Source organism: Eulemur rufifrons, chromosome 25 (genome assembly GCF_041146395.1).
Source record: "Eulemur rufifrons isolate Redbay chromosome 25, OSU_ERuf_1, whole genome shotgun sequence".
Lineage (NCBI taxonomy): Eukaryota > Metazoa > Chordata > Mammalia > Primates > Lemuridae > Eulemur > Eulemur rufifrons.
Window position 1 is genome coordinate 21448427 of NC_091007.1, and position 22179 is coordinate 21470605.

At 36.3% G+C, this 22179-nt stretch overlaps 1 protein-coding gene across 5 annotated transcripts in view; it reads left to right on the top strand.

Moving 5' to 3' along the window:
- Positions 1–513: 513 nt before the first annotated feature.
- Positions 514–22179, top strand: part of ZEB1 (zinc finger E-box binding homeobox 1) — a 197311-nt gene continuing 175645 nt past the window's right edge. For all 5 annotated transcript variants that reach the window (XM_069458678.1, XM_069458679.1, XM_069458680.1 and 2 more), the window contains exon 1: positions 514–571. In XM_069458678.1, coding sequence (XP_069314779.1) covers positions 514–571 — 58 coding nt within the window. The remainder of the gene's footprint in view (positions 572–22179) is intronic.

Sequence of the window (22179 nt, forward strand, 5' to 3'; positions counted from 1 at the left end):
CCAGCGTGGGATCACAGTTCACCCTTCGGCGAGGGGGCAGCCTGGCCCCCGGAACTCGCGAGGGGCCGCTCCAAGGCCGCGGGGTGCAGAGAGGATCGCCAGCGCGGTCCGCGCCCCAGGCCGCCGCGGCGGGTGTGGCCGCTTGGAAAGCGGAACGCGGCCGAACTTCCAACTTTACCTTTCCTACTGCGACGGCCTGCCGCCCCTCTGCCCACGTCCCCACAGCTTCCCAGCACCCTCCTTCCCTCCTCGTCACACCTGAGGAAAACTTTTCCCTCTCCCCTCAATTCAAACTCAGCAGTATCTACGGTTGCCGCAAACCGTCCCGTCCCTAGCAACAAGGTTCCGGCCGTAGAGCGAGCGCCTCTAGGTGTAAGGAAGGTGATGTCGTAAAGCCGCGAGTGTCGTAAACCAGGTGCGGTGGGGAGGGGGAGGGGTGGAGGCGGAGGGGTGGGGGGAAGGGGGAGGGAGGGGAGGAGGTGACTCGAGCATTTAGACACAAGCGAGAGGATCATGGCGGATGGCCCCAGGTGTAAGCGCAGAAAGCAGGCGAACCCGCGGCGCAATAACGGTGAGTGGCGGCGGGGACCGGGGAGCGGCGGAGTCAGGGGGAGCCGCGCGGCCGGGGCGCCCGGAGCGAGGGGGCGAGCCGGGCCGGGGGCGGCCGGGCAGGGCGGGCAAAGTGGAGTGGGAAAGTAGAAAGTAGTGCTCTCTGCCCCTCCGCCGCCGCCGCGCCGCGGCCGCCCGCTCTCCCTGAACCGTTATGTCTCTTACCTGGTCTCTCCGCCTAGCGGCTCCTGCCGCCCTCGCCGCCCCTGGACCGTTAGCCGCCGCCGCATCCCCGGCGCAGGGCGGGCGGCCGGGACGCGCCGGCCACTTTTCTGGTCCCGGGTGGAGCGGCTGTTGCTTCTTTCCGCACTTTTCCCCACTCTCTCGCCCTCCGGCGCCTCCCTCTCCCCTCCTCCTCAGCCCTCAGCGCTCCTCGCCTCAGCGCCGAGGCCGCGGGAGCCGAGGAGCAAACTTGTGCCCGGCGCTGACCGTGCAGAGTGGCTTCCGCGGCCGCGGCCGGCGCTGTCGCTGTGGCCCCGCGGCTCGGGCGGCGGCGGGACGGGGCGGCCGCGGGCTGCGTGTCGTCCGTGCGCGCGTGTGCGCGGGCGCCGGCGGTGCGCGCCGCGGGCGGACCGGGCTCGGCCGGCGGTAAAGTTGGGACGGCGGGCGAGGCGCGCTCGCGGCGCGGGTCCCTAAGCGCCCTCCTCCCCCGGCCGCCCCGGCCCGAAGCCCGGCCTGGGGGCTCCGGGGCGAGCCCTGCGAGGGAGCCCCGTTTTGGGGGGAGCCGGCGGGCGGCGGGGGCCTGGCAGGCGCGGGCACCTACTTGCCGCCGCGAGCTCTGGACGGCGGCGTTTGCGGAGTTGTTACCTGGGTTTAGAGACCGGGACACCCCAGACAGGTCCCTTCGGCGCAGACTCGCGCTGCGCGCCGGACAGGGCTGTGTGCGTCCGCCTCTGTCGTCTCTTTCGGTTTGGGGAAGTTGTTACCTGGGCCGGACGCTCGGAGCGCTGAAGCCGGATAATGGAGCGCGGCTGGCGCTGGGGTCCGGGGTAGGGTGGGGGAGGGGCGGGCGGACCGACGGTCGCGGGGTGCGCCCGGCTGCGGCGGGCTGTGCGGCTTTGTGCCGCGGTGCCGGCGCAGACCCCCGCTGCCTGGCGTGAGAGTTAGGAAAGAGGGAGGGAGATCGAGACCCGAACATGCGGTGGTGGCTTCACGGTCGCCTTTTCCAGTTCGGAGCGGCGTTGTAAGTTGATTGTGCCTCTGCTTATCTCGAGCGACCCTGTGCCTTCGCCCCCGCGCTCGGCGGCGAAGCGCTGCTGGCCGGTATTGTCTGGACGCCCCGCGGCGACAGGGGCGACTGCCGCGGGGCCCGCCCGGTACCTGCTCGCGCGACGACGGGCGCCGGGCCCTGCCGCCGCGGCCCAGGCTATATAAGGAATTACACGTTCGTGTCGGACCGGGGGCTCGCCTGGGCTCCTGCGTTATTTTTAAAACGAGTTTTGAGAGTGGGGAAATTAATGCGCCTATGGTGGGATGGCCGTGGCGTCCAGAAAATGAGGAAATACGTGTTTAAGTGAAAACTCTCCGTGCTGCCCCGCCCCACCCCCCGCGCCTGGGCTCCCTTTCTCCCTCCCTCCGGGATGCGAAACGCAAGCTTTTGTAACCTTTCCTGGCAATTTTAGATTTTGTGTGGGATTTCCTGTCTAGAAACAGATACGAAGATTTTTAAGCTGTTCCAAGATGTTTCCTTCCAAAACGTAAACATATTTTTAATATATTTGAGGCGACCTTAAAATCACTGCTTTCATGAGTGATTTTAATTATTCAAATAAACATTTGCATTTTAAAAACGTCTGTTAGTTATGATTGAAAGGTACGTTGGTGTCCTCATTGTGGAGAGATGACTTGTTATATAGCAAGGAGCGGAGCCTAGGCTACTGCAATTTTAATTTCCTGTTTTAGCGTCAAATGGTGTGTGTTCTATATTGAGCTGTTGCCGCTGTTGCTGATGTGGCTTTATGAAAGGTAAGTTGGTTCGGAAAGGGCCGTTCGCTTTTTACCTTATTTAAAATGTTGATCGCCAGAGAAAGGGGCTTTTCTTGTTGCTGACGACATGTGTGTGACATGTGAGTCTGAACCACCCAGCGTCTGTGCAGCTGCTGTAAACATGTTTACCTGACCAGGAAGGAATGGATTTTTCTCCTAAAGGTTCTGTGATATGAATATTATACTCGTAAGGCATATCAACAGATGACTAAAGGGGGAAAACAGCTATCCTGAAAGGTACTCGACATCAACAGGAAAAAGGTTCTTGATCGCTGCAGCAAATGGCAACTTGTGCAGGTAGAAAAAAGATGGTGTTTAGTTTTCTCCTGCATGTATGTCAGCCCCCTCCTGTCTGCTGCTTTCATTCTCAAGGGAGGGATTTATTTACCACGCTTGCTGTCAGTGTTTTTCCTTTGTGTTTGATATTAGAAAAACAGATTTGGGGCTGTTTAGCACAAACGTCTTGTCTGCAGTATGCATTACTTCCAGAAAACAAAAGGTGTTTAAGATAGCACTGTACTACTACAGGTACCTTCCATTTTCATCACTTTCAGCTCTGTCCTTGTATTTCTTTTTGTTCTCAAATCCATTTCATCCATTGCTGATGATTACAGCCATGCTGTTTGATTTAGCCTTAAATTTTGCGAATTAAAAATGAAGTTATATCCCATTGTGTTGTGAAACCTTAGGATAGGTGCTGGTTAATATTTCTTAGCAATGCAGTCGTATTTAAGTTGCAGATGTTTATTGCAGAGAATTGCTTGGAAAATGTTAAATCTTTTTAATGAAGAAACGTGATGTATACAGTGGGAGGTAGTCATAGAGATACTTTATGTTATGTGTATGTAAATAATATTTTTATTCATTTTGAAATAAGGTATGAAGATTTTACTGCTAAGCCTTCAGTAAAACATTTTAATTTCCTTTCTGGAATATATCTGAGGGTAGGATATTAATGGGAGTATCAAGTAATGTAACTTGACAGGGGTAAGCCAATTGAGCAAGGTTTGGCCAAAGCATCAAACCTTGTGTGGTAACTTTATGGTAATGATGTCAGTCATCTATAAAGGAGTGACATTAGAATTGCTTGAATTGGTTTTTGCCATTTATAATTTAATGCCTTGCTTGTTGTATTTTAAAAAGGTCTTTTCTCTTTTTCCACTTTCTGTGTGATTTTCTTTCTTTTGTTTTGTTTTGTTTTCTTTTCTTTTTTTTAATTGTTTTGGAGAAATGTCCTCTGGCTACTAATGACCACATGCTGATTAATTCACTTTAGATGGAATAGCAGGTACATATCTTCCTGTTATTACCACCATTTCCCCTTGCTGTCATTGGAAACCACCAGTAGAGGATGCTAACAAAAATGATTATTGGTACAGTAGTATAAGTCTCTCTGTCTCCTGTGTTGATTGGGACTTTCAGTATAATTCTGAGTCTTATTGTTGCTTAAAACTAGCCCTTGGTAAATTAGGCTTAAGCATTTTTCTAGTTTGTTAAGACTAGAAGTAGAAATGTTTTAACTTGAATAAATATAATTATTTATTCTATAAATATAAATTTTAGTTATTTAAATTTTGAATTGAGATTGCTATTCTTGCTTTAGAGCAGTTGTATTACTCTTTTTTTTTAAAAAAAGATTTTATGCTCTTAGATTTGGAGAAGAATATGTAATGGCCAATATTTATTTTGCATATTTACTATACTTTTAAATCTCTTCCTTTTAATTCATAGTGGGATCCCTGAAAATATATATTTTTAGATGTTAAAAGATTTAAATGGTTAAATATGTAAGGAAAATTGCAATTAGTTGATTGATAATACTCTTTAATTATTTTTCCATAACTTGTGTAGACTTAGATTGTAGATGGGTTGGCAGACAGCTACTAAAGGAGGTATTAACCAGCAGTCACTCAGATGTTAGTGATTTTTAGGTTTTATCTTTTCCATCCCCTGCAAGTCCCTTTCCTACTGGTGGTCCTCCCCTATTCCATCTCTTTACGTAAGAATCAGGTACTGTATGAATTTTAAATTTACCACTTGTAAACTAAGGAATATGTTTGCTCTGAGGTTTTAAATACAGTGAAAACTCTCTGTAGTTTGTTCATTGTTCTGTGCTTTTATTCAAAGAATTCCTACTTTCGACAAACCATGTAAAATGAAATAACTTTTACATATAAATAATTGCATGAAATTTGATATATTTAGTTATGACTATTTGTTTTGTGTCCATATAGTCATGTTAAACTTTAACCCTTTTATTAAGTGGAATGTTAGAGGTATTTATTTCCTTATTATTTTTAATGGTGTTTCAATAAATGTACCAATACCAGTACCATAATGCAATAGTCATGCTGTTTGTCTTGAATTAAGTAGGAATTACCTGAATTATCAGGTAAGCCTGCATGAATTTCTCATTTTATGGTGTCATGGTTCTTCGTGTGTGTGTGTATGTGTGTGTGTATATAAATATAGTTTTTCATATCTTGACAGGTATTTCTTTAATATGGTATTCTCCTAATTCCTGAGAGCTCAGTAGTGAATAGGTGTGATTCATTTACTTTTCTTAATGAACTGAGGAACTTTACCACAAAGTCGTGAGATAATAATTGTAGCATAGAGCTAAACATAAAGTACCTTATACATTGAAAACATAAATCATTTGTTAAGATAACTGATATACAAGGCATATATTTGGTTAATGCTTTTTTCTTCGTTTCTCTTGTCTCCAGTATTTTTGAAGTGACGGACCATCCTATGTTTGTAATTTTAGTAGCTTTGAAGCATGTGGTGAGAAGCTTCTATCAAATTGAGAATGATATTTTTAAAATAACAGCATAATTATTTCTCATAGTTGTGTTTTTGTTTTTCCCCCCTTTTTACATTCCTCTGTGTAAATCACTTCTAAGCATGTGATTAGAGCCAGATGTAAACACAGATGTAGTATCATGTGGAATTATATTGTTAGCTACTTTTAACTACCTGTATTGAATTGCAGCAGAGGAGAAAAATTATGCAAATATTGGAAGAACATAAGTATTAGTGTGCAAAAATGCAATGAGAGGTTAGAGAACTCGATAGAATTGTAGAAATAATATTTAGGATTGAAGAAGATTTTCTAATCTTTGCAGCATGATCACTAATTTATCGGGAAATTCATGTTGTTCGTTTCTAATAGAGGTATAAGCTAAAATAAAAGTGTATTGTTGATCAAAAACTCAAAAAATTTTAATCTAGAAAAGTGTCCTGATTGGGAATATGGCAAAGTGGTTTTTAAAAATACTTCTGAAAAGGGGAGATGATAAATAATTATTGAACTAGGCATAAGCTAAAAGTAAAAATAAATTGGTATGCATGTAGTAGAAAAAGTTTTGTAGCATCCCTAGTTAAAATTAAATCTGATTTATTATGTAGGAATAGGAAATCATCGTTCTTTTGGATGGGACAGTGTTTTGGGTATTGTATTGCTCAAGTAAGGATTCTTAGGACATCAATTTTAGTAAATAAAATTTTTCAGCATGATGTGAGCATGTCTGGATCTTAACTTTGATGTGGGTAGCTAATTCTGTTAGCCTGAAATGGGGTTGCTTGAAAATGTGGCAATATAGGATAGTACTTAAATAACAAAATACTCTAATAAGTAAAATTTGCCTTAAGATTGTTTTCAGAGAAAAATATTTAGTATTTAGAACTTTATTGATTTTGTTAAAACATAATGCAAAGTCTATAATAGGGGTGTAGATAAATTGAAAGATTCTGAAAGAAGATCAGAAAAAAAAGTTGAGATACTTACAGGTATGAAACTTTCTTGTTCTTATTTTTTCATTAGGAAGCTATTTTTCTGTCATTCATTTCTTCAAACAGCTTCCTGCTATTTAACAAGTTTGCTTTATACATAGTGATTGCATTTATCTGTCCATATACACTTTTCTCATAATCAGCATTATGCATATGAGACTTGATACATGGAGTTTGAAGTGTAAACTATGGCTGTTGGTAGAAAACCTTATAGTAAGGCAACCTGGGAAAATCTTCATCTCTTTTGTAGTAACAACTACATCTGTGCTGAAATTATTAGTAACAGATGTTTTGTGATCTCTTAATTCCCACCCTTCTCTCTCCTTCCCCTCCCTCATCCATATTTAAAATTACATGTGAATGGAATATAAGTCTACAAATATGTTAATTTCTCATGTTTATTGTTGTGAATTCTATATTGAAAGTCCTGTTTTCTCTTTTAAAATAGTCTAATTTTCAAATTTTTTAGATATTTTAAATAGTCAGATTTCAGTTTTCTTTTTGTAAAATGTGTCACCATTATTCTTTAGATATTTCAGTTTCTATTCATGGTCACCAGTCTACAGTATATTCTGATTTACCTTACTGTTAAGGTCTTTATATTCATTTTATTCACAATTCCAACAGGATGCTTGGTTTCGTGAGGTTTTTGTTTGTTTAAGTGATGATGCTAAGTGTAACTAGTTTGCTGATCTAAAAAAAAACCTCATAATTTTTTTGGAATTATACATTTTTAATGTGGAAGATTATCTTGTCCAAAATCATGTTTTATCTGATACATAGAAGCTGAAATTTAGGGCCTTTTAGAGTAAACTCTATGAGAGACTTGAACATGTGTTTTGAGAAGGGGTAATGAAATAGCATATGCTAAAATCCTTCACGTAGTAGATTTTCTGAACCTGGGCTCACATTAACCTTACTTTGCCTTGGATTCTTGAAAAGACTGGGGAAATCACTGTGTCTCCTTAATGTTTTCTCCTTTCTACCCTAAAACTAAGTTGCTATTCACTCCCATTGCTACATCATTTTTCTGAATTTCTTTTGATACTCTTGTTTTTTTGCATTTTGGGGGGGGAGGGGAAGACAGGGAGGGAGGAGTTGGAGTAGAGAGAAAATAATTTCATATGAATAAATATTAATTAAGAAAATAAAGTTAGATAACTTTGGAGCAGGAGGAGTTTGGAAGAATAATCCAAAGACATTTTTGCAGAAAAGCAAACATTCAAAGAGATAAAATGACTTTGCCAAGCGTACGTTGGTAGTTAGCTTGGACTAGGTCGCAGCGTTTCAGGTTCCTGGTTCAGTATTCCTTTCATCAGACCATCTGAGCATATTTATCCATGATGGTAACAGGCAAGAACTAGATGCCATGAATTATCAAATTTATCGTAGTTAAAACCAAAATGTGTAGAATGCTCATTCATCTTAGAAAAAGGTATTTCTAATACTTTTGCATAAATCTATCAAATTTAGTAGTTGATATGATTGTATCACTTAAAACATTTCTGATGCAGAGAGTTAGTATTATTAATATTCAGAGACATTCTCTCATCTGGGTCATATTTTTGGTTATGATTCCCAGTCTCAACTCTCATAACTCTGCCCTTCCTACTCTTGACTTGCACACAATCTAATGTGTTTTATATATGTTCTTGGTTAGGTAGCTATCCTTGTAAAATTTTGTAGTTCTTTGTGTGTTTTGCATTTACGTAACTACTTTGGTATATAATTTACTTACTTTACTTAGCATCGTTTGAGGTCTGTTCGTGTTGCTGTATGCACATCTAGTTCATTGCTTCTAACTATACAGTAAATACAAATTTCTTATCAATTCCCCCAGTAATGGATGCTCAGGTTGACTCTAATTCTCAGCTACGAATAATTCTGTAATAAACATTCTGTGTGTTGCTAATGGCTGTGGAAGGGTGTCTTTGGGGACATACATTCATACGTGGTATTGCTAAGTATAGGACTGTCACATATTCAGTATCACTAAATTCTTCCAGATTATTTTAAACAGCAACACCAGTTTTTACACTCACCAACAATGTAGAAGAAGTCCTATTTTTCCACATTTTTGTCAGCCTTTGGTATTATACAACATCCTACATTTTCCTAATTTGTCAGTTACATAGAATCTCGTGGTGGTTTTAATTTATGTGTCTCTGTTTACCAGGAAGTTTGATTATTTCTTCATATCCTTGCTAGCCTTTTTTGGGTTTCCCTTTCCTTGTCTGGCCTGTTTCTACCCTTTGCTGATCTTTTTGATTGAGTTTCCACTTCTTGTTGGTTTCTCACAATTCCTTGTGTGTTTGAAGTAATAATTCCCAGTGTGTCAATCATCTGTTGACTTTGTGGTACAGTCATCCTTAATTTTAATGTATTTAAATCTATCAAACTTTGGAATTTGTAGGTAATAAGTCCTTCATGATCTGTAGATTACAGATATATTTTCTTAGATTTTCTTCTATTGGTTTCATAGTTTTACCTTTCATATTTATGTCTTTAATGCATCTGGAGTTCACCTTTTGAGTATAGCACTTCTTTATTCTTAAGAGGGACAAATATAGTAGTTAAGAGTTTGAGTTGATCCTGTAATTCACTAGCTGTATCACCTTGGCCAGATTACTTAGTCTCCCTGTGCTTGGGTTTGCCTATATGTAAATTGGGCACGATAATTTGAGAACTGGGAAGACTAAATGAGGCATATGAAGCATTGTGCCTAGTACATCTTTAAAGTGTTAAATACATGTTCATTTAAAATTTTACTTCTTAAATTAAGTTTATTTATTTTAAATATATCTTGCATCAACTGATAATTTCTTGTCCTGTTGTCCAGTATTAACTCTGACAAATGTAACTACTTAGATCTAAAAGGATGTTGCTATAAAATTCATTCATTGTTTCTGTAGCTTTGATCTTTAACATTGCTTAGTTGCTCTGACCTTAGACAAGGCTGTTTGTTAAATCAGCAGTAGACTAGTAATACACACGGAAGCTTCAGCTTCACACTGCTTGTGATAATGTCTTTCAGCTTTTAAGAAGGCTTCTTTGCATTCTTTTTTAAGGTGTACTCTATTGAAAGAGACCTCACCATATCACTTTTTTAAAGGTGTGCCATATTGAAAGAGACCTCACCATATCACTTTTATGTATAATATTGAATGGACTTCAAGGATAATGTCTCATTGTTATTCCGTTGCATAGATCAAAGAAGCCAACCCCAAGAAAGCTAACCTGTATATTTGATATGGGAATAGCCTAAGCAGTATGGATTCTGCAGCTTTTCATACATCTATTTGACTTGCAATATATTTAAGAAGATGGTTGTCTTACTATGTTCCTATGGTATAGATCAGGGCATCCTAAGACGAAAGTTAAAATTGTACCCTGGTGTATGTTTGTTTTATTAATAATAAAATTTATTGAGGCATAATTTACATACAATAGGATATATCACTGTGCATGCATATTTTGATGAGTAACTACCACCATAATCAAGATATAGAACATTTCCATCATTCTAAAAAGTTCCTGTGTACTCAGTCTCAGCCAGTCATCCCCACCTCTGGCCCCAAGCAATCAGTGATCTGCTTTTAGTCACTAGAGATTAGATTTATTGTTTCTAGAGTTTCATATAAATGGAATCATATGGTATGTACTCTTTTGTCTATTTTTCTCAGCATAATATTCTTGACATTCATAGCATCAGTAGTTCATTCCTTTTGTATTGCTGAATAGTATTTCATTGTATGAGTATACTTCAACTTGTCTAGCTGTTCACCTACAATGGACCTATTAATTTGGGTTGTTTGTATTTTTTTGCTATAATGAATAAAGTTGCTGTTAACAGTCACATAAAAATTTTTATGCATATATATGCTTACATTTCTCTTGGGTAAATACTTAGGAGTACAATTACTGAGTCATATAGTAAGTATATGTTTAATTTGGTAAGAAATTAGGAAACTGTAAAGTGCTTGTAACATTTTTACATTTACAGCAGCATGTATGAGAGTTCTGGGTGCTCCATGAAGACATTTGTCCATGTTTTAAATTTTAGCCATTCTAGTAGGTGCGTGGTAGTATCATTTTGGTTTTAATTTGGATGTTTGAAGATCTTTTGGTGTACTTTCTGGCCATTTGTATATTTTCTTTTGTGATATGTCTGTTCAAATCATTTGTCCCTTTTTAAGTGGGTTGCTTGTCTTTTTATTATTGAGTTGTAAGAGTTCTTTGTATATTCTGGACCCCAGTTCTTTTTTGGATATAGCTATTTAACATGTTTTCTCCTTTTCTGTGGCTTGTCTCTTAATTTTCTTAATGGTGTCTTTGAAGTGCAGAAGTATTAAATTTTGATGAAGTCAAATTTATAATTTTATTCATTCAGGCTTTGTGCTTTTTGTATCCTTTCTAAGAAATCTTTGTCCACTCCAAGGTGAAGATTTGCTCCCAGTTTTTCTGTTTTTTTTTTTTTTTTTTAAGAAGTTTATAGCTTTAATATTTAGGTCTGTGATACATTTCAGGTTAATTTTTGTCCATCCACTGTTTTTTTTTTTTTTTTTTTATCTTCATCCATAGTCCTGCCTGAGGTAGCCTTCAGTAACTTCCAAGAGACAAAAGCTTGGTCTTAACTCAACAAAGTTTGGCATAATAATTTGTATTTCAATTAAAAAAATTTTTTTTTCATGGTCCAACTAAGAAACAATGCTCAGGATTGTAGAGGAACACAAATCCTACTTCCCTGGTTTTAAACATTTTTAAATGAGAGCAATTGCATTGTGCCTAGTCAGTGTTTTCAAGATTTTTTATGTCCTTGACACATTTTTAATATACTGAGACATACTTTTGTAAGGCTAAAGTTTCAGAGAAAGATGCCTGAGGAAAGTGGCCAAAATTAAGCAGAATGTGAATATTGTCTTCATGGTCTTTTATTTCCTACATGGTTTAACGGGTTCAGGACTATACCAGATATTTTTCAAATTACATAGCATTTATCTTTACATTGGGAGTTTGTTTAAACCTACCATTTATATTGAGTTTGTTAAGGGACATAATTTTATCTTTGACATATGTGCTTGATCTTATTGATTTTAGCTACATATTTACCCGTCACTTTGTTATAGTTAAAGAAAAAATTTGTAGTTACTTTGAACTTTTAAGTTGATGTATTTATTTACTAACTCATATTTATATTTTTCATTTCCTAAAAAATTTAGATGTCATACTAATTCCCATGTATAATAATACTTTATTTTTAAGATAGTTTTATCCATTTGACTTTTCTATTCCTTTTCATCACCCATTCCTATTCCTTGAAAATCTGTTGTAACTAACTTGTGTCTTATTTTTGTTTTCAATGATCTCTTTTTTTATATACTCCTTTTAGGTCTGGGTCTCTGTCTTGATATTAATGCGTAATTCCTTCTGATACTCTTAGGTGCACTTATAGAAAGAACATTGAACTGGGAGGTAGAAGTCTTAGATTCTAATATTGAATCTGCCATTAATTGGCCTATGAAATTGAGAAAATATTTTAATTTCCTAGGCCTAAGTTTGTTCATCTGTGGAATGAATGTGATGGATTACTGTGTGCTAGGCAATGAGTCTCTGAAAATGAAAGATACATACAGTACCTTGTCTTAAGGAGCTTACAGTATAGTAGGGAAGAAAAATAGGAAGGGAAACCTTTAGGTTGGTAACTGATGTGATATTCTATCATATATGCATAGAAGGGTTGGTGCGTAAGTGGAGTCTTACTGGATGTATGTGGGTTATCCTAGTAAAGAGATGGAAAATATGGTGCTGGGAGAATTGGTTAGCCACTTGTAGAAGACTGAAACAGGACCCACAGCTTTCACCTCTCACAAAAATCAAATCACGGTGGATAACAGACTTAAACCTTAGGCGTGATACAATCAGAATTCTAGAAGAAAATGTAGGAAAGACTCTTACAGACATTGGCCTAGGCAAAGAATTTATGAAGAAGACCCCCAAGGCAATCACAGCAGCAACAAAAATAAATGAATGGGACATGATTAAATTAAAAAGCTTCTGCACAGCCAAAGAAACAGTCCAGAGAATAAACAGACCACCTACAGAATGGGAAAAAATTTTTGCATACTACACATCAGATAAAGGACTGATAACAAGAATCTATTTAGAACTCAGGAAAATCAGCAAGAAAAAATCAAGCAACCCTATCAAAAAGTGGGCAAAGGACATGAATAGAAATTTTTCAAAAGAAGATATAAAAATGGCTAACAAACATATGAAAAAGTGTTCAACATCTCTAATCATCAGGGAAATGCAAATCAAAACCACAATGAGATATCACTTAACCCCAGTGAGAATGGCCTTTATCAAAAAAACCCAAAACAACACATGTTGGCGTGGGTGTGGAGAGACAGGAACACTAATACACTGCTGGTGGGACTGCAAACTAGTGCAACCTCTGTGGAAAGCATTATGGAGGTATCTTAAACAGATTCAAGTAGACCTGCCATTTGACCCAGCAATCCCATTACTGGGCATATACCCAAAGGAAAAAAGGTCATTCTGTAACAAAGGCACGTGTACCCAAATGTTTATAGCAGCACAATTCACAATAGCAAAGATGTGGAAACAACCCAAATGCCCATCAATACATGACTGGATTAGTAAACTGTGGTATATGTATACCATGGAATACTACTCAGCTATAAGGAATGATGAAGATACAACATCTCTATGGTTCTCCTGGAGAGAGTTGGAACCCATTATATTAAGTGAAGTATCCCAAGAATGGAAAAACAAGCATCACATGTACTCACCAGAAAATTGGTTTCCTTGATCATCACCTAAATACAAATCTGGAAACGACACCAATTGGACATCAGACTGAGGTGGGGGGTGGGGGAGGGGATGGGGGTATGCCTACACAATGAGTGCATTGCGCACCGTTTGGGGAGTGGTAACACTTGAAGGTGCTGACTCGGGAAAGGGGGGGTGGGGAAAAAAATATGAAACTATTGTTTTTAACTTGCACTGTTCACTTAATAATTTATCATGAATATTTCCCATATTATTTCATATCATTGTACAAGAAATAATGTATACATTATGAGGACATACTGTATCTAACAAGATATACTGTTAGACTCTTTGATTCTGTAAAATAAAAAAAAAAAAAAAAAAAAGAGATGGAAAATAATATTCCATACAGGGAGAACAGTATGTGCAAAAGGAACACACACAGACACACACTCACACTCACTTTATGGGACCTGTGAGCTGCAAGTCACGTCTGGTAGAACTGTGTAGGGTGAGTGGAGGAATGGCTAGAGATTAGACTAGAGAATTAGATGGGAAACAAATGAGAAAGCTTTATATTGCGTTGCTGAGTTTAGATTTTATCTTGGATGTGACAGGAAATTGCCAGAGGTCTTGAATCAGGGAGTGACATGATTATATTTATATAGAGTAATTCATAATTTTATATTTCTTTATATATTAAGTTTTAATTTTTTTTTATTTCATCTTATTGTTATGGGGGATACAGAATTGCAGGTTACATACGTTGCCCATGTACCGCCTTTCTCCCCAAGTCAGAGCTCCAAGTTTTAAGATGATTAAAAATTTATGAATATATATGCTTGCTTTACTAAAAGTGGGAAAAGATACAAAAATAAAAATGGATTCATCCAAACTCAGCTTTCCTGAGTTTTTGCTTATCAATTCTATTGATAATGCTAATAGAGTCACATAGTAATTGCTTTGAAGTAGTGCTGCCGCCACCATCACTTGTCACTGCCACCGCTTTTACCATCATCGTAATATCAGGAAAAGGCCTACACCACTAGGAGCACAAGTGGCTTAGGTTAGAGCTGGTGGCTGAAATCTACGCATGAAGTTGACTGTGCATTTCTGTGCTCTGCACTCTTATGGGTAACTGTATATTTTTATTGTTTTCTTTCTTCCAGTTCACTAAATTGCAACCCAAACAAATGTGTTGTGGATTTACAGTACTGTGGAAAAGTTTTACTGCCTTTAATTATGGGTCTCTAAAGATGTAAAATATTCTTCATTTATTACTGGTAGATAATTTTCTGGGTTGTTTCTGGCATTTATTAATGGTTCTGTGTATAGCTCCACGCTGTGAACCTGTCATTCTACTTTGATATCAGTGCTCTACCATAGATATTTAATAAAATACAGTTAGATGATTCTTGCCATTCGTTAAGCTGGCATGATCCGGTACCTGATTGCCTATGATAAATGAGGCTAATAAGTAAACTGGCTATTTTTTGTGTTTATTAAAATATCTAGGCATCTACAGAATGTGCAGATCAAAACAAAAATTTATTTACCTGAATGTTTCTCATTCAAAATAGCTGTAATTCAGGCCTGGTATATGTATTTCATATTTAAAAAAATTGAAGCTTTTTTTGGAAGTTATGCTGTATGCTACAAGATAGATTAAAACTAGTTCCTTTTTTAAGACCAAGTTCTGTGGAAATACACTTTATCATGTTTCAACCTGTAAGTTTAATAATTCTTATATAAAAATTAGTGCCTTATTTATGCATCAGCTTTCTAAATATTTCACATGTGACCTACTTTATATGTTAATTAGGGGCTTTTGTGTTCTATGTTATGCACTGTATGTTTTTTTGATAGCAAATTTAAAAATTAACCTTATTTTACTAGTATTCATTTACACCTTAGTGTATATCTTGTTCGTATGCCTCAGTTGCCTTATGTATTATTAATATGTGTGACACTAGTGAAGTTGAATGGTTATAAAGTGCTATGTGATTTTAACTTTCATCAAGTCAAGCTGATTTTTTTGGTAGGGGATATCGTCTTCCCTTTTTTCATAATAAACAGAGAGTTTTACTGTACTAATTCCATTTTTGTATTAAGCATGTGGGGAGAAAAACAAGATGTTAGTTTAAGGTTTCATGGCAACACTAACCCCCATCTTGTTCACTTTCACCTGAGTCATGTAGAGCCTGGGAATTGCTATCTGTCTTTAAGGTGAAGTCTGTAGTATGAGCAATAATAGTAATCTTAACTTCTACCATTACACTCTTGAGTGCCTGATCACCACCTTCTCACAGGTAAGGAGAGTGGTTGCAGGTGGAAGGTCTGAGTAGTAAGAAGGATAAAGAACGCAGGAAGTGGTAAATATGGGTGGGTATAGATAGACACTGAATAAAATTTGTGAAGAGAGTGAAATTATTGATTATCTGTAGGCTTTGGTAACTTACATATGCATGTTAAAGTTTCTGAGATAAAGAATAAAAATATAGAAATGGTGTATCTTACTAGTAGAGAGGGGAAATATGAGAAAAAGTTTCAATCTGGAAAATAAAGGTGAAGAAGAAGAAGAAACAGACAAGTAGAAAGCACGAAATCAGATAGTGGTAATAAAATGCAAATATATTAGTACTTACAGTACATATAAGTTGACAGAATGCTCCAGCTAACAGAAACTGGTTGTTGGATTAGATAAAATAACAAAATCCATTTATATGCTATTTATAAATGAGACACCTTAAAAGCATATAGAAAGCTTAAAAGTAAAAAAGACAAAAAAGATATGCCTGACAATACTAACCAAAAGAAAAGTTGTGTGGCTATATTAATATCTTACAAAGTTGACCTTGAAATAAAAAAAAAAACCTGCCTTAGAGAGTGAGAGTCACTAAATAATGATTAAAGGGAGGTATAATTTTAAATTAGTATGTATCTGATATTATACTTTCAAAATATATTAAGTAAAAAATAAGATTATAGAAGAAATAGGCAAATTCATCATTATTGTGAATTATTTAAAATAATCTCTCTTAATTCAGAATAAGCAAAAAAAATCAACAAAAATACAGAAGAAGATTTTAATGGGATTCATAAACCTGCTGTCGTGGGCATGCATTGAAGACTGCACCTCTCCACTGTGGCATTCTTTTAAAGTACACAGGGCACATTCACACTAATGGGTCACATTCCAGTCAAATACAAGTTTTAACAAATTTCAGTGGATCAACATCATACTGTATTCTCTCTTTACAATGCCATTAACTTAGATATAAGGTAACAAAATAATGTCCTTGTATGTTTGAAAATAAGATGTTTATTTCCAAATAACTTGTGGGTCAAACAAAAACTTGTAAGGAAAGTGAGAAAGTGTTTATAATCATAGCAATAATAAAATACTATATATCCAAACTGCCATATAGCTAAAGTGATACTTTATGGAAATTTATAGATTTTAATACTTACAGGAATAAAGGCTGAAGAAGAGGAATCACGCATTCTTAAGAACTAGAGTAAGAATAATTGAATACTTCCCTAATTGAAATGAAAAGGAAATAATAAAAATGAGGGCATAAATTAATGAACTTGAGAAAATAAAAGTAATTCAGAGAGGAAGCAATGCAACTAAAAATGGATTTTTTTGAGAATGACAAAATTAACAAATCACTGGCAAGATTAATCAGAGGAAAAGAGATGTCACAAAGAAGTATCTGGAATGAAAAAGGGGATGTTACTATAGATGTTTCAGGAATGATCAACTTTATGCTAATATAGTTGAAAGCTTAGATTAAATGGACGAATTTCTAGAAAAATATAGCTCAGACTGACTCAAGAAGTAATAGATAATTGAATTGCCTTAAAACATAAAAGGAAAAATATTCTCACAAAGGAAAATATCAGTTCCAGAGAGGTTTACCAGCAAGTTCTACAAAACATCCAAGGAACAATAATTCAAGTCTTACAGAAAGTATGTCACAGTTTTGAAAAAGAGATAACAGTTCCCAACTCATTTTATGAAACTAGAAGAAAAGTATGAGAAATGAAAATTGCAGAACTATCTGTAGCTCAAACATAGGTACAAAAATTCATTAATTAGATATCATCATACAGTAGTCCCCCCCTTATCAACATGGTTTCAGTTACCTGTGGTCAATTGTAGCCCAAAAAATTAAATGAAAAATTCCAGAAATAATTCCTACATTTTAAATTGTGTGCTGTTCTGAATAGCAAGGTGAAATCACTCTGTCCCACTGGGTCCACCCTGTCGCACCCAGAATGTGAATCATCCCTTTGTCTAGCATTAGTCACTTAGTAGCTGCCCGTTAGTCACTTAGTAGCTGTCTTGGTTATTAGATAAAAAACAAAAAAATACTCTATATAGGGTTCAATGCTATCCACGGTTTCAGGCATCCATTGGAGGTCTTGGAACATATCCGTGCTGATAAGGGGGGAACACTGTATTTGATCCAGCAGTTTATAAGAAAGTATCACATCATAACCAAGTTGGGTTTATCCTAGAATTTCAAAGTTGGTTTTATATTATAAAATCAATTTATAGAATTTACCACATCAGCTGTTCAAAGGAAAAGAATCATGTGAGCATCTCAATAGATCCATCTGTAATAAAACTCTTATAAAATTAGTGAATAAAAAGGCCCCTTATTAACCTGATGAAGGCATTTTTTCCAAAGAAAATCTCCAGCCCTGCCTTCATTACACTCAATGGTAAAGTATTGAAGGTATTCATTCCCTTTGATTGAAGACAAGAGTGCTTGTGAATGCCACTTTTAGTCAACATTGTACTAGAAGTATAGCTAGTGCAGTAAGTAAAAAAAAAAAAAAAAAAATAGAGATTAGAAAAATAAAAGTATCATTATTTGAAGATAAATATGATTATCTGTGTTGCCCAGAAAAAATCCACAGACGAATTACTAGGATTACTCCAACTTTAAATTTGGTTGCAGAATTATTATACAAAAGTCAGTTACATTTTCAGACCCTTTTCTTGCATCTAGAAATGCAATTATATAAAATGATGTGAATAAATCTAATAAACAACATGCAGTGTATTTGTGGAGAAATTGTAAAACATTGGAAGACCTAAAGAAAGTTCTAACTAAATGGCATAAATGTACTATGTTCATGGAAGAAAACTTGATATTGTAATGATGTCAGTTCTCCCCAATTTTATCCATAGGTCAATTTTATGCCATCTGATCAAAATAGCAATAGAGTTTTGTGGAACTTGACAAACTGGCCCAAAAATTTATAGGGAAGAACTAAAAGATAGTAGAAAGATACTCATCAAGGAAACTTGATTTATGATGGCACCAGAATTGCCAATCAATGGAAACAGGATGACCCTTTCAATAGTTTGTGTTGTTGATTAAATGGGAAAAAATTGAATTGGACTGCTAGCTCACATCATTGAGAGAAATCAATTCAGCTGGATTATAGATCTGAATCTATGGGTAAGTAAAACTATAACATGTTCTAAACATAATAGAGTAGAATATCTCTATGAATAAACAAGATAAAAAGGCATAAAACAGCAAAAGATTGGCAAATATGATAATATGAAAATTAAGTTTCTTTTCACTAATACCATAAAGAGAGTAGGGGCTTGGTATTTAGCACATATAAAAATCTACCAGTCAGTGAAATAAAGACAGACAACCTAATAAAAAACTGGGAAAAGGACTTGAATAGGCACTTTGTAAAAGAATAAACTCTTTTAGCCAATAAGCATATTATAAGATATTCAACCTCATTAGTAATTAGGAAAATGCAAATTAATTAAAACTAAAATGAGAAGGCATTTCACATGTCCTATATTCTCAAAAATTAAAAGCCAGATGATATCACTGTTGGTGTGGACGTGGAACAACTGGAACACAGTCTTAGGCAGGCAGTGCTGGTGCTAATGTAGATTGGCACATCCACTGGAAAATAATTTGGCATTATTAAAGTTGATGCACACACACTACACTATGATCCAGTATTTCTAAGTATATGTCTTAGAGAAACCTCTATACAGATGTACCAGATGATGTATTTAGTTGTTCATACAGTACTATTCGTAACAGAAACAACAAAATAACTCAAATATCCATCAGTAGTAGAGTACACAAATCATGTGGTATATGTACACAATGGAATGCAGTAGAGTACTAACAATGAATGAATTATGCCTATGCTCAGCAACTTGGATTATCTTGGGAATGTGATGTTTAAACAAAACAATTCATTGAAAAATATACAACATGATTTGCATTTATATAAATTCAAGAACATGCAAAATTAAGTAATGTTTAAGGATACAAATATATTTATACGTTGTACGAATCTAAAGGGAATGATAAAATTTAGAGATGGAGTAAGTTTGGACACAGTAGATATCAGAGGTCAGGTAGTGTTTTTTTCTGCTTTAAATAAACTGGTGAATACTCATATTTATGGTATTATTCTTTATACCTTAAACTTATTTTATAGAATTCTTTAATGTTTGATGTTAGTAATTATGATAATAATTGATAGCTGCTGATAATCAATATTTAATTAAAAATAGTAACTGAAAAAAGAAAAGTCAGTCATTTGGGGGAAAGTACTGTATTTGCTATGTATTTCCTACGTATGTACATTTAATCCTTGTGAGTTCACAAATGTAATCAATTTCTTTTGAGTAGCCTTAGTTTTTTTATATGATCTTTGCATTTATTAGAGCACAATAATCTTTAACTCTGTGTGATGCTCCAAAATGTATTCACTTATTTCAAGGGGTACAGGCTTTTTTAATTCTTTCACATTTTTCTAAGCACTAAATATACATGGTTTCTACCTTTATGTATTTTGTTTATTGACCACATTTTAGGAAGTTTGAGAAAATTGTACCTTACCTTATATTTTTTTCTAACTTAAAACATGTATATTTTATTCTTATTGCATTTGTGGATATAATGTTTTGTTTCAGAATATTATGATTTTATTTTGTTTTATTTATCAAACATTTAATAGCATTCATGTATCAGGTCCCATTCTAAGCACTTTTAAAATATTAACTCATTTACTCTTCTTTACAACTATTTGAGGAAGATATTGTTATCTTTGTTTGATAGGTCAAGAGAAACTGAGGCACAGAAAAATAATTGCCTAATGTCACATCGGTAGTAAATGGAGCCTGTATTCAAACCTAGCCAGTCTAGCTCCATAGTCTGTGCACTTAACCCACTAAGCTATAAAAAAAAAAAAAAGACTATATGAAGTAAATCTCTAAGGGGAGTATACCACCTTTTTCAGTATTTAATAAACAGGGTACTCTTTTTAAAGGTTGCCAGCATATTGTCAGATTATGATGAATTATATGATTCCTCTCTTTTATCTGAGAATATAAAAAGTAATTGTGGTAAATTATATACTGGACATTGCTTAAATTTACTTATAAATGAATTTTGTGTCCATATGTTCATTAGATGAGAAAAGTAGATAGGCAAAAGTACCTGTTAGTCTAATTTCAGATCTGGCCATAATGCACAAATGGTGATAGTAACCTTGTAACCTTTCTTTCTTCTTCTGAAGATGGGTTGACGAAGTTGTAATTTAACATAATAAAGTTTAATGGTAGTGGGAATAAATTTGAGAGAGTGATATTTGATTCAGTGATATTGACATGATACCTTTGGGGAAATCTTATAGTAAAATAGTTAGACTGAAATAGAGAAAATTAGGTTAGTAGTAACAGTCTTAAGTGAGGCACCGGGAGTAAAGAGAGAAGAATCAGACAAATCCTTTAGAGCAATAGTCCTTCACCCATTCAGCGTCACACTCCACTTACAGCCTTTAATCTGGAGGTTCTTTCTTGAGAGAAGATCTCATCCTATGGCATATGCTCATGATACGTATCATCTCTAAGAATTGCAGCTCTTTTTGTGCTGCATTTTGTTAGCTACTTTAAACAGCTTAACTTTTGGTGACATGTGGTTATATTGGGCAAAACACATGACCGTTAATGATTTTTCCTTTAGAGCAGAAACAATGTATATGGCCTAAATTCACATTTAGAGATTCTTCAAAAAGATATTATTTTCTATTTAATTTACTTAAGTGGACTGTTTTTCTTTTGTAAGATTAAGCATGTGTGGCATATTATAAAAACTTACTTTTAAGTCATAAGGAAAGCTCTTGCAACTGAGTAAAGACATTTATTTATTTATTTATTTATTTGGAACACAAAACTCTCCTTTATTATTTTTGGTGACAAATTAATCTTTGACTTTCTCTTTCCCTTTCATTCTCTATTCAGAGTCGTTAAGACTTACTATTTTCCTTTGACATATATCCTACATCTGTTCTTTCCGTTCTGTTCTCATTGTGACCAACCACTTTTCTTATTATCATGTCATCTTAAAATACTACAGCCAACCTATTTTGGGACTATTTGCCTTAAAAAAAAAACACTACTACCCAAAGTTAAACAAAATTCAAACATTACCAGAATACAGTTTATCAAATGCCTTTTTCAGCAATGATTAAGATAATTGATTTTGTTCTTTTTAAACTATTAATGCTGTAGAGTATACTTATAAAATCTTTTTTTTTTTTTTTTTAAGAACTCATATAAATGTACAGTTGTGCCCATCAACTCAGATTGTTTGGGATGTTCACGAAGAGCTCTGGATAATTATGATGTGTACTGTCTACATCTGGTATTTGTTTTGCTCCACTTCTCTATGAGGGAGAGTAGGTCATATAATGTATGGTGTTTTTGTATTACTTTAGATTAATCCATCTTAACATAGCACAGGAGAACAAATTATACTCCTGGAAGATTTGGGGATATAAAGTGAGAAATATTTTTTGATTGTATCTTTATAATTAATGCAAAATTGCTGTGTGACTCCATAATTTATTTGTGTGCATTTATATAAGGACCACAGATATTTGTATTACATTTTTCCTTTTAAAAATTGGGTTAAATGAATCCTCTAGGATGAT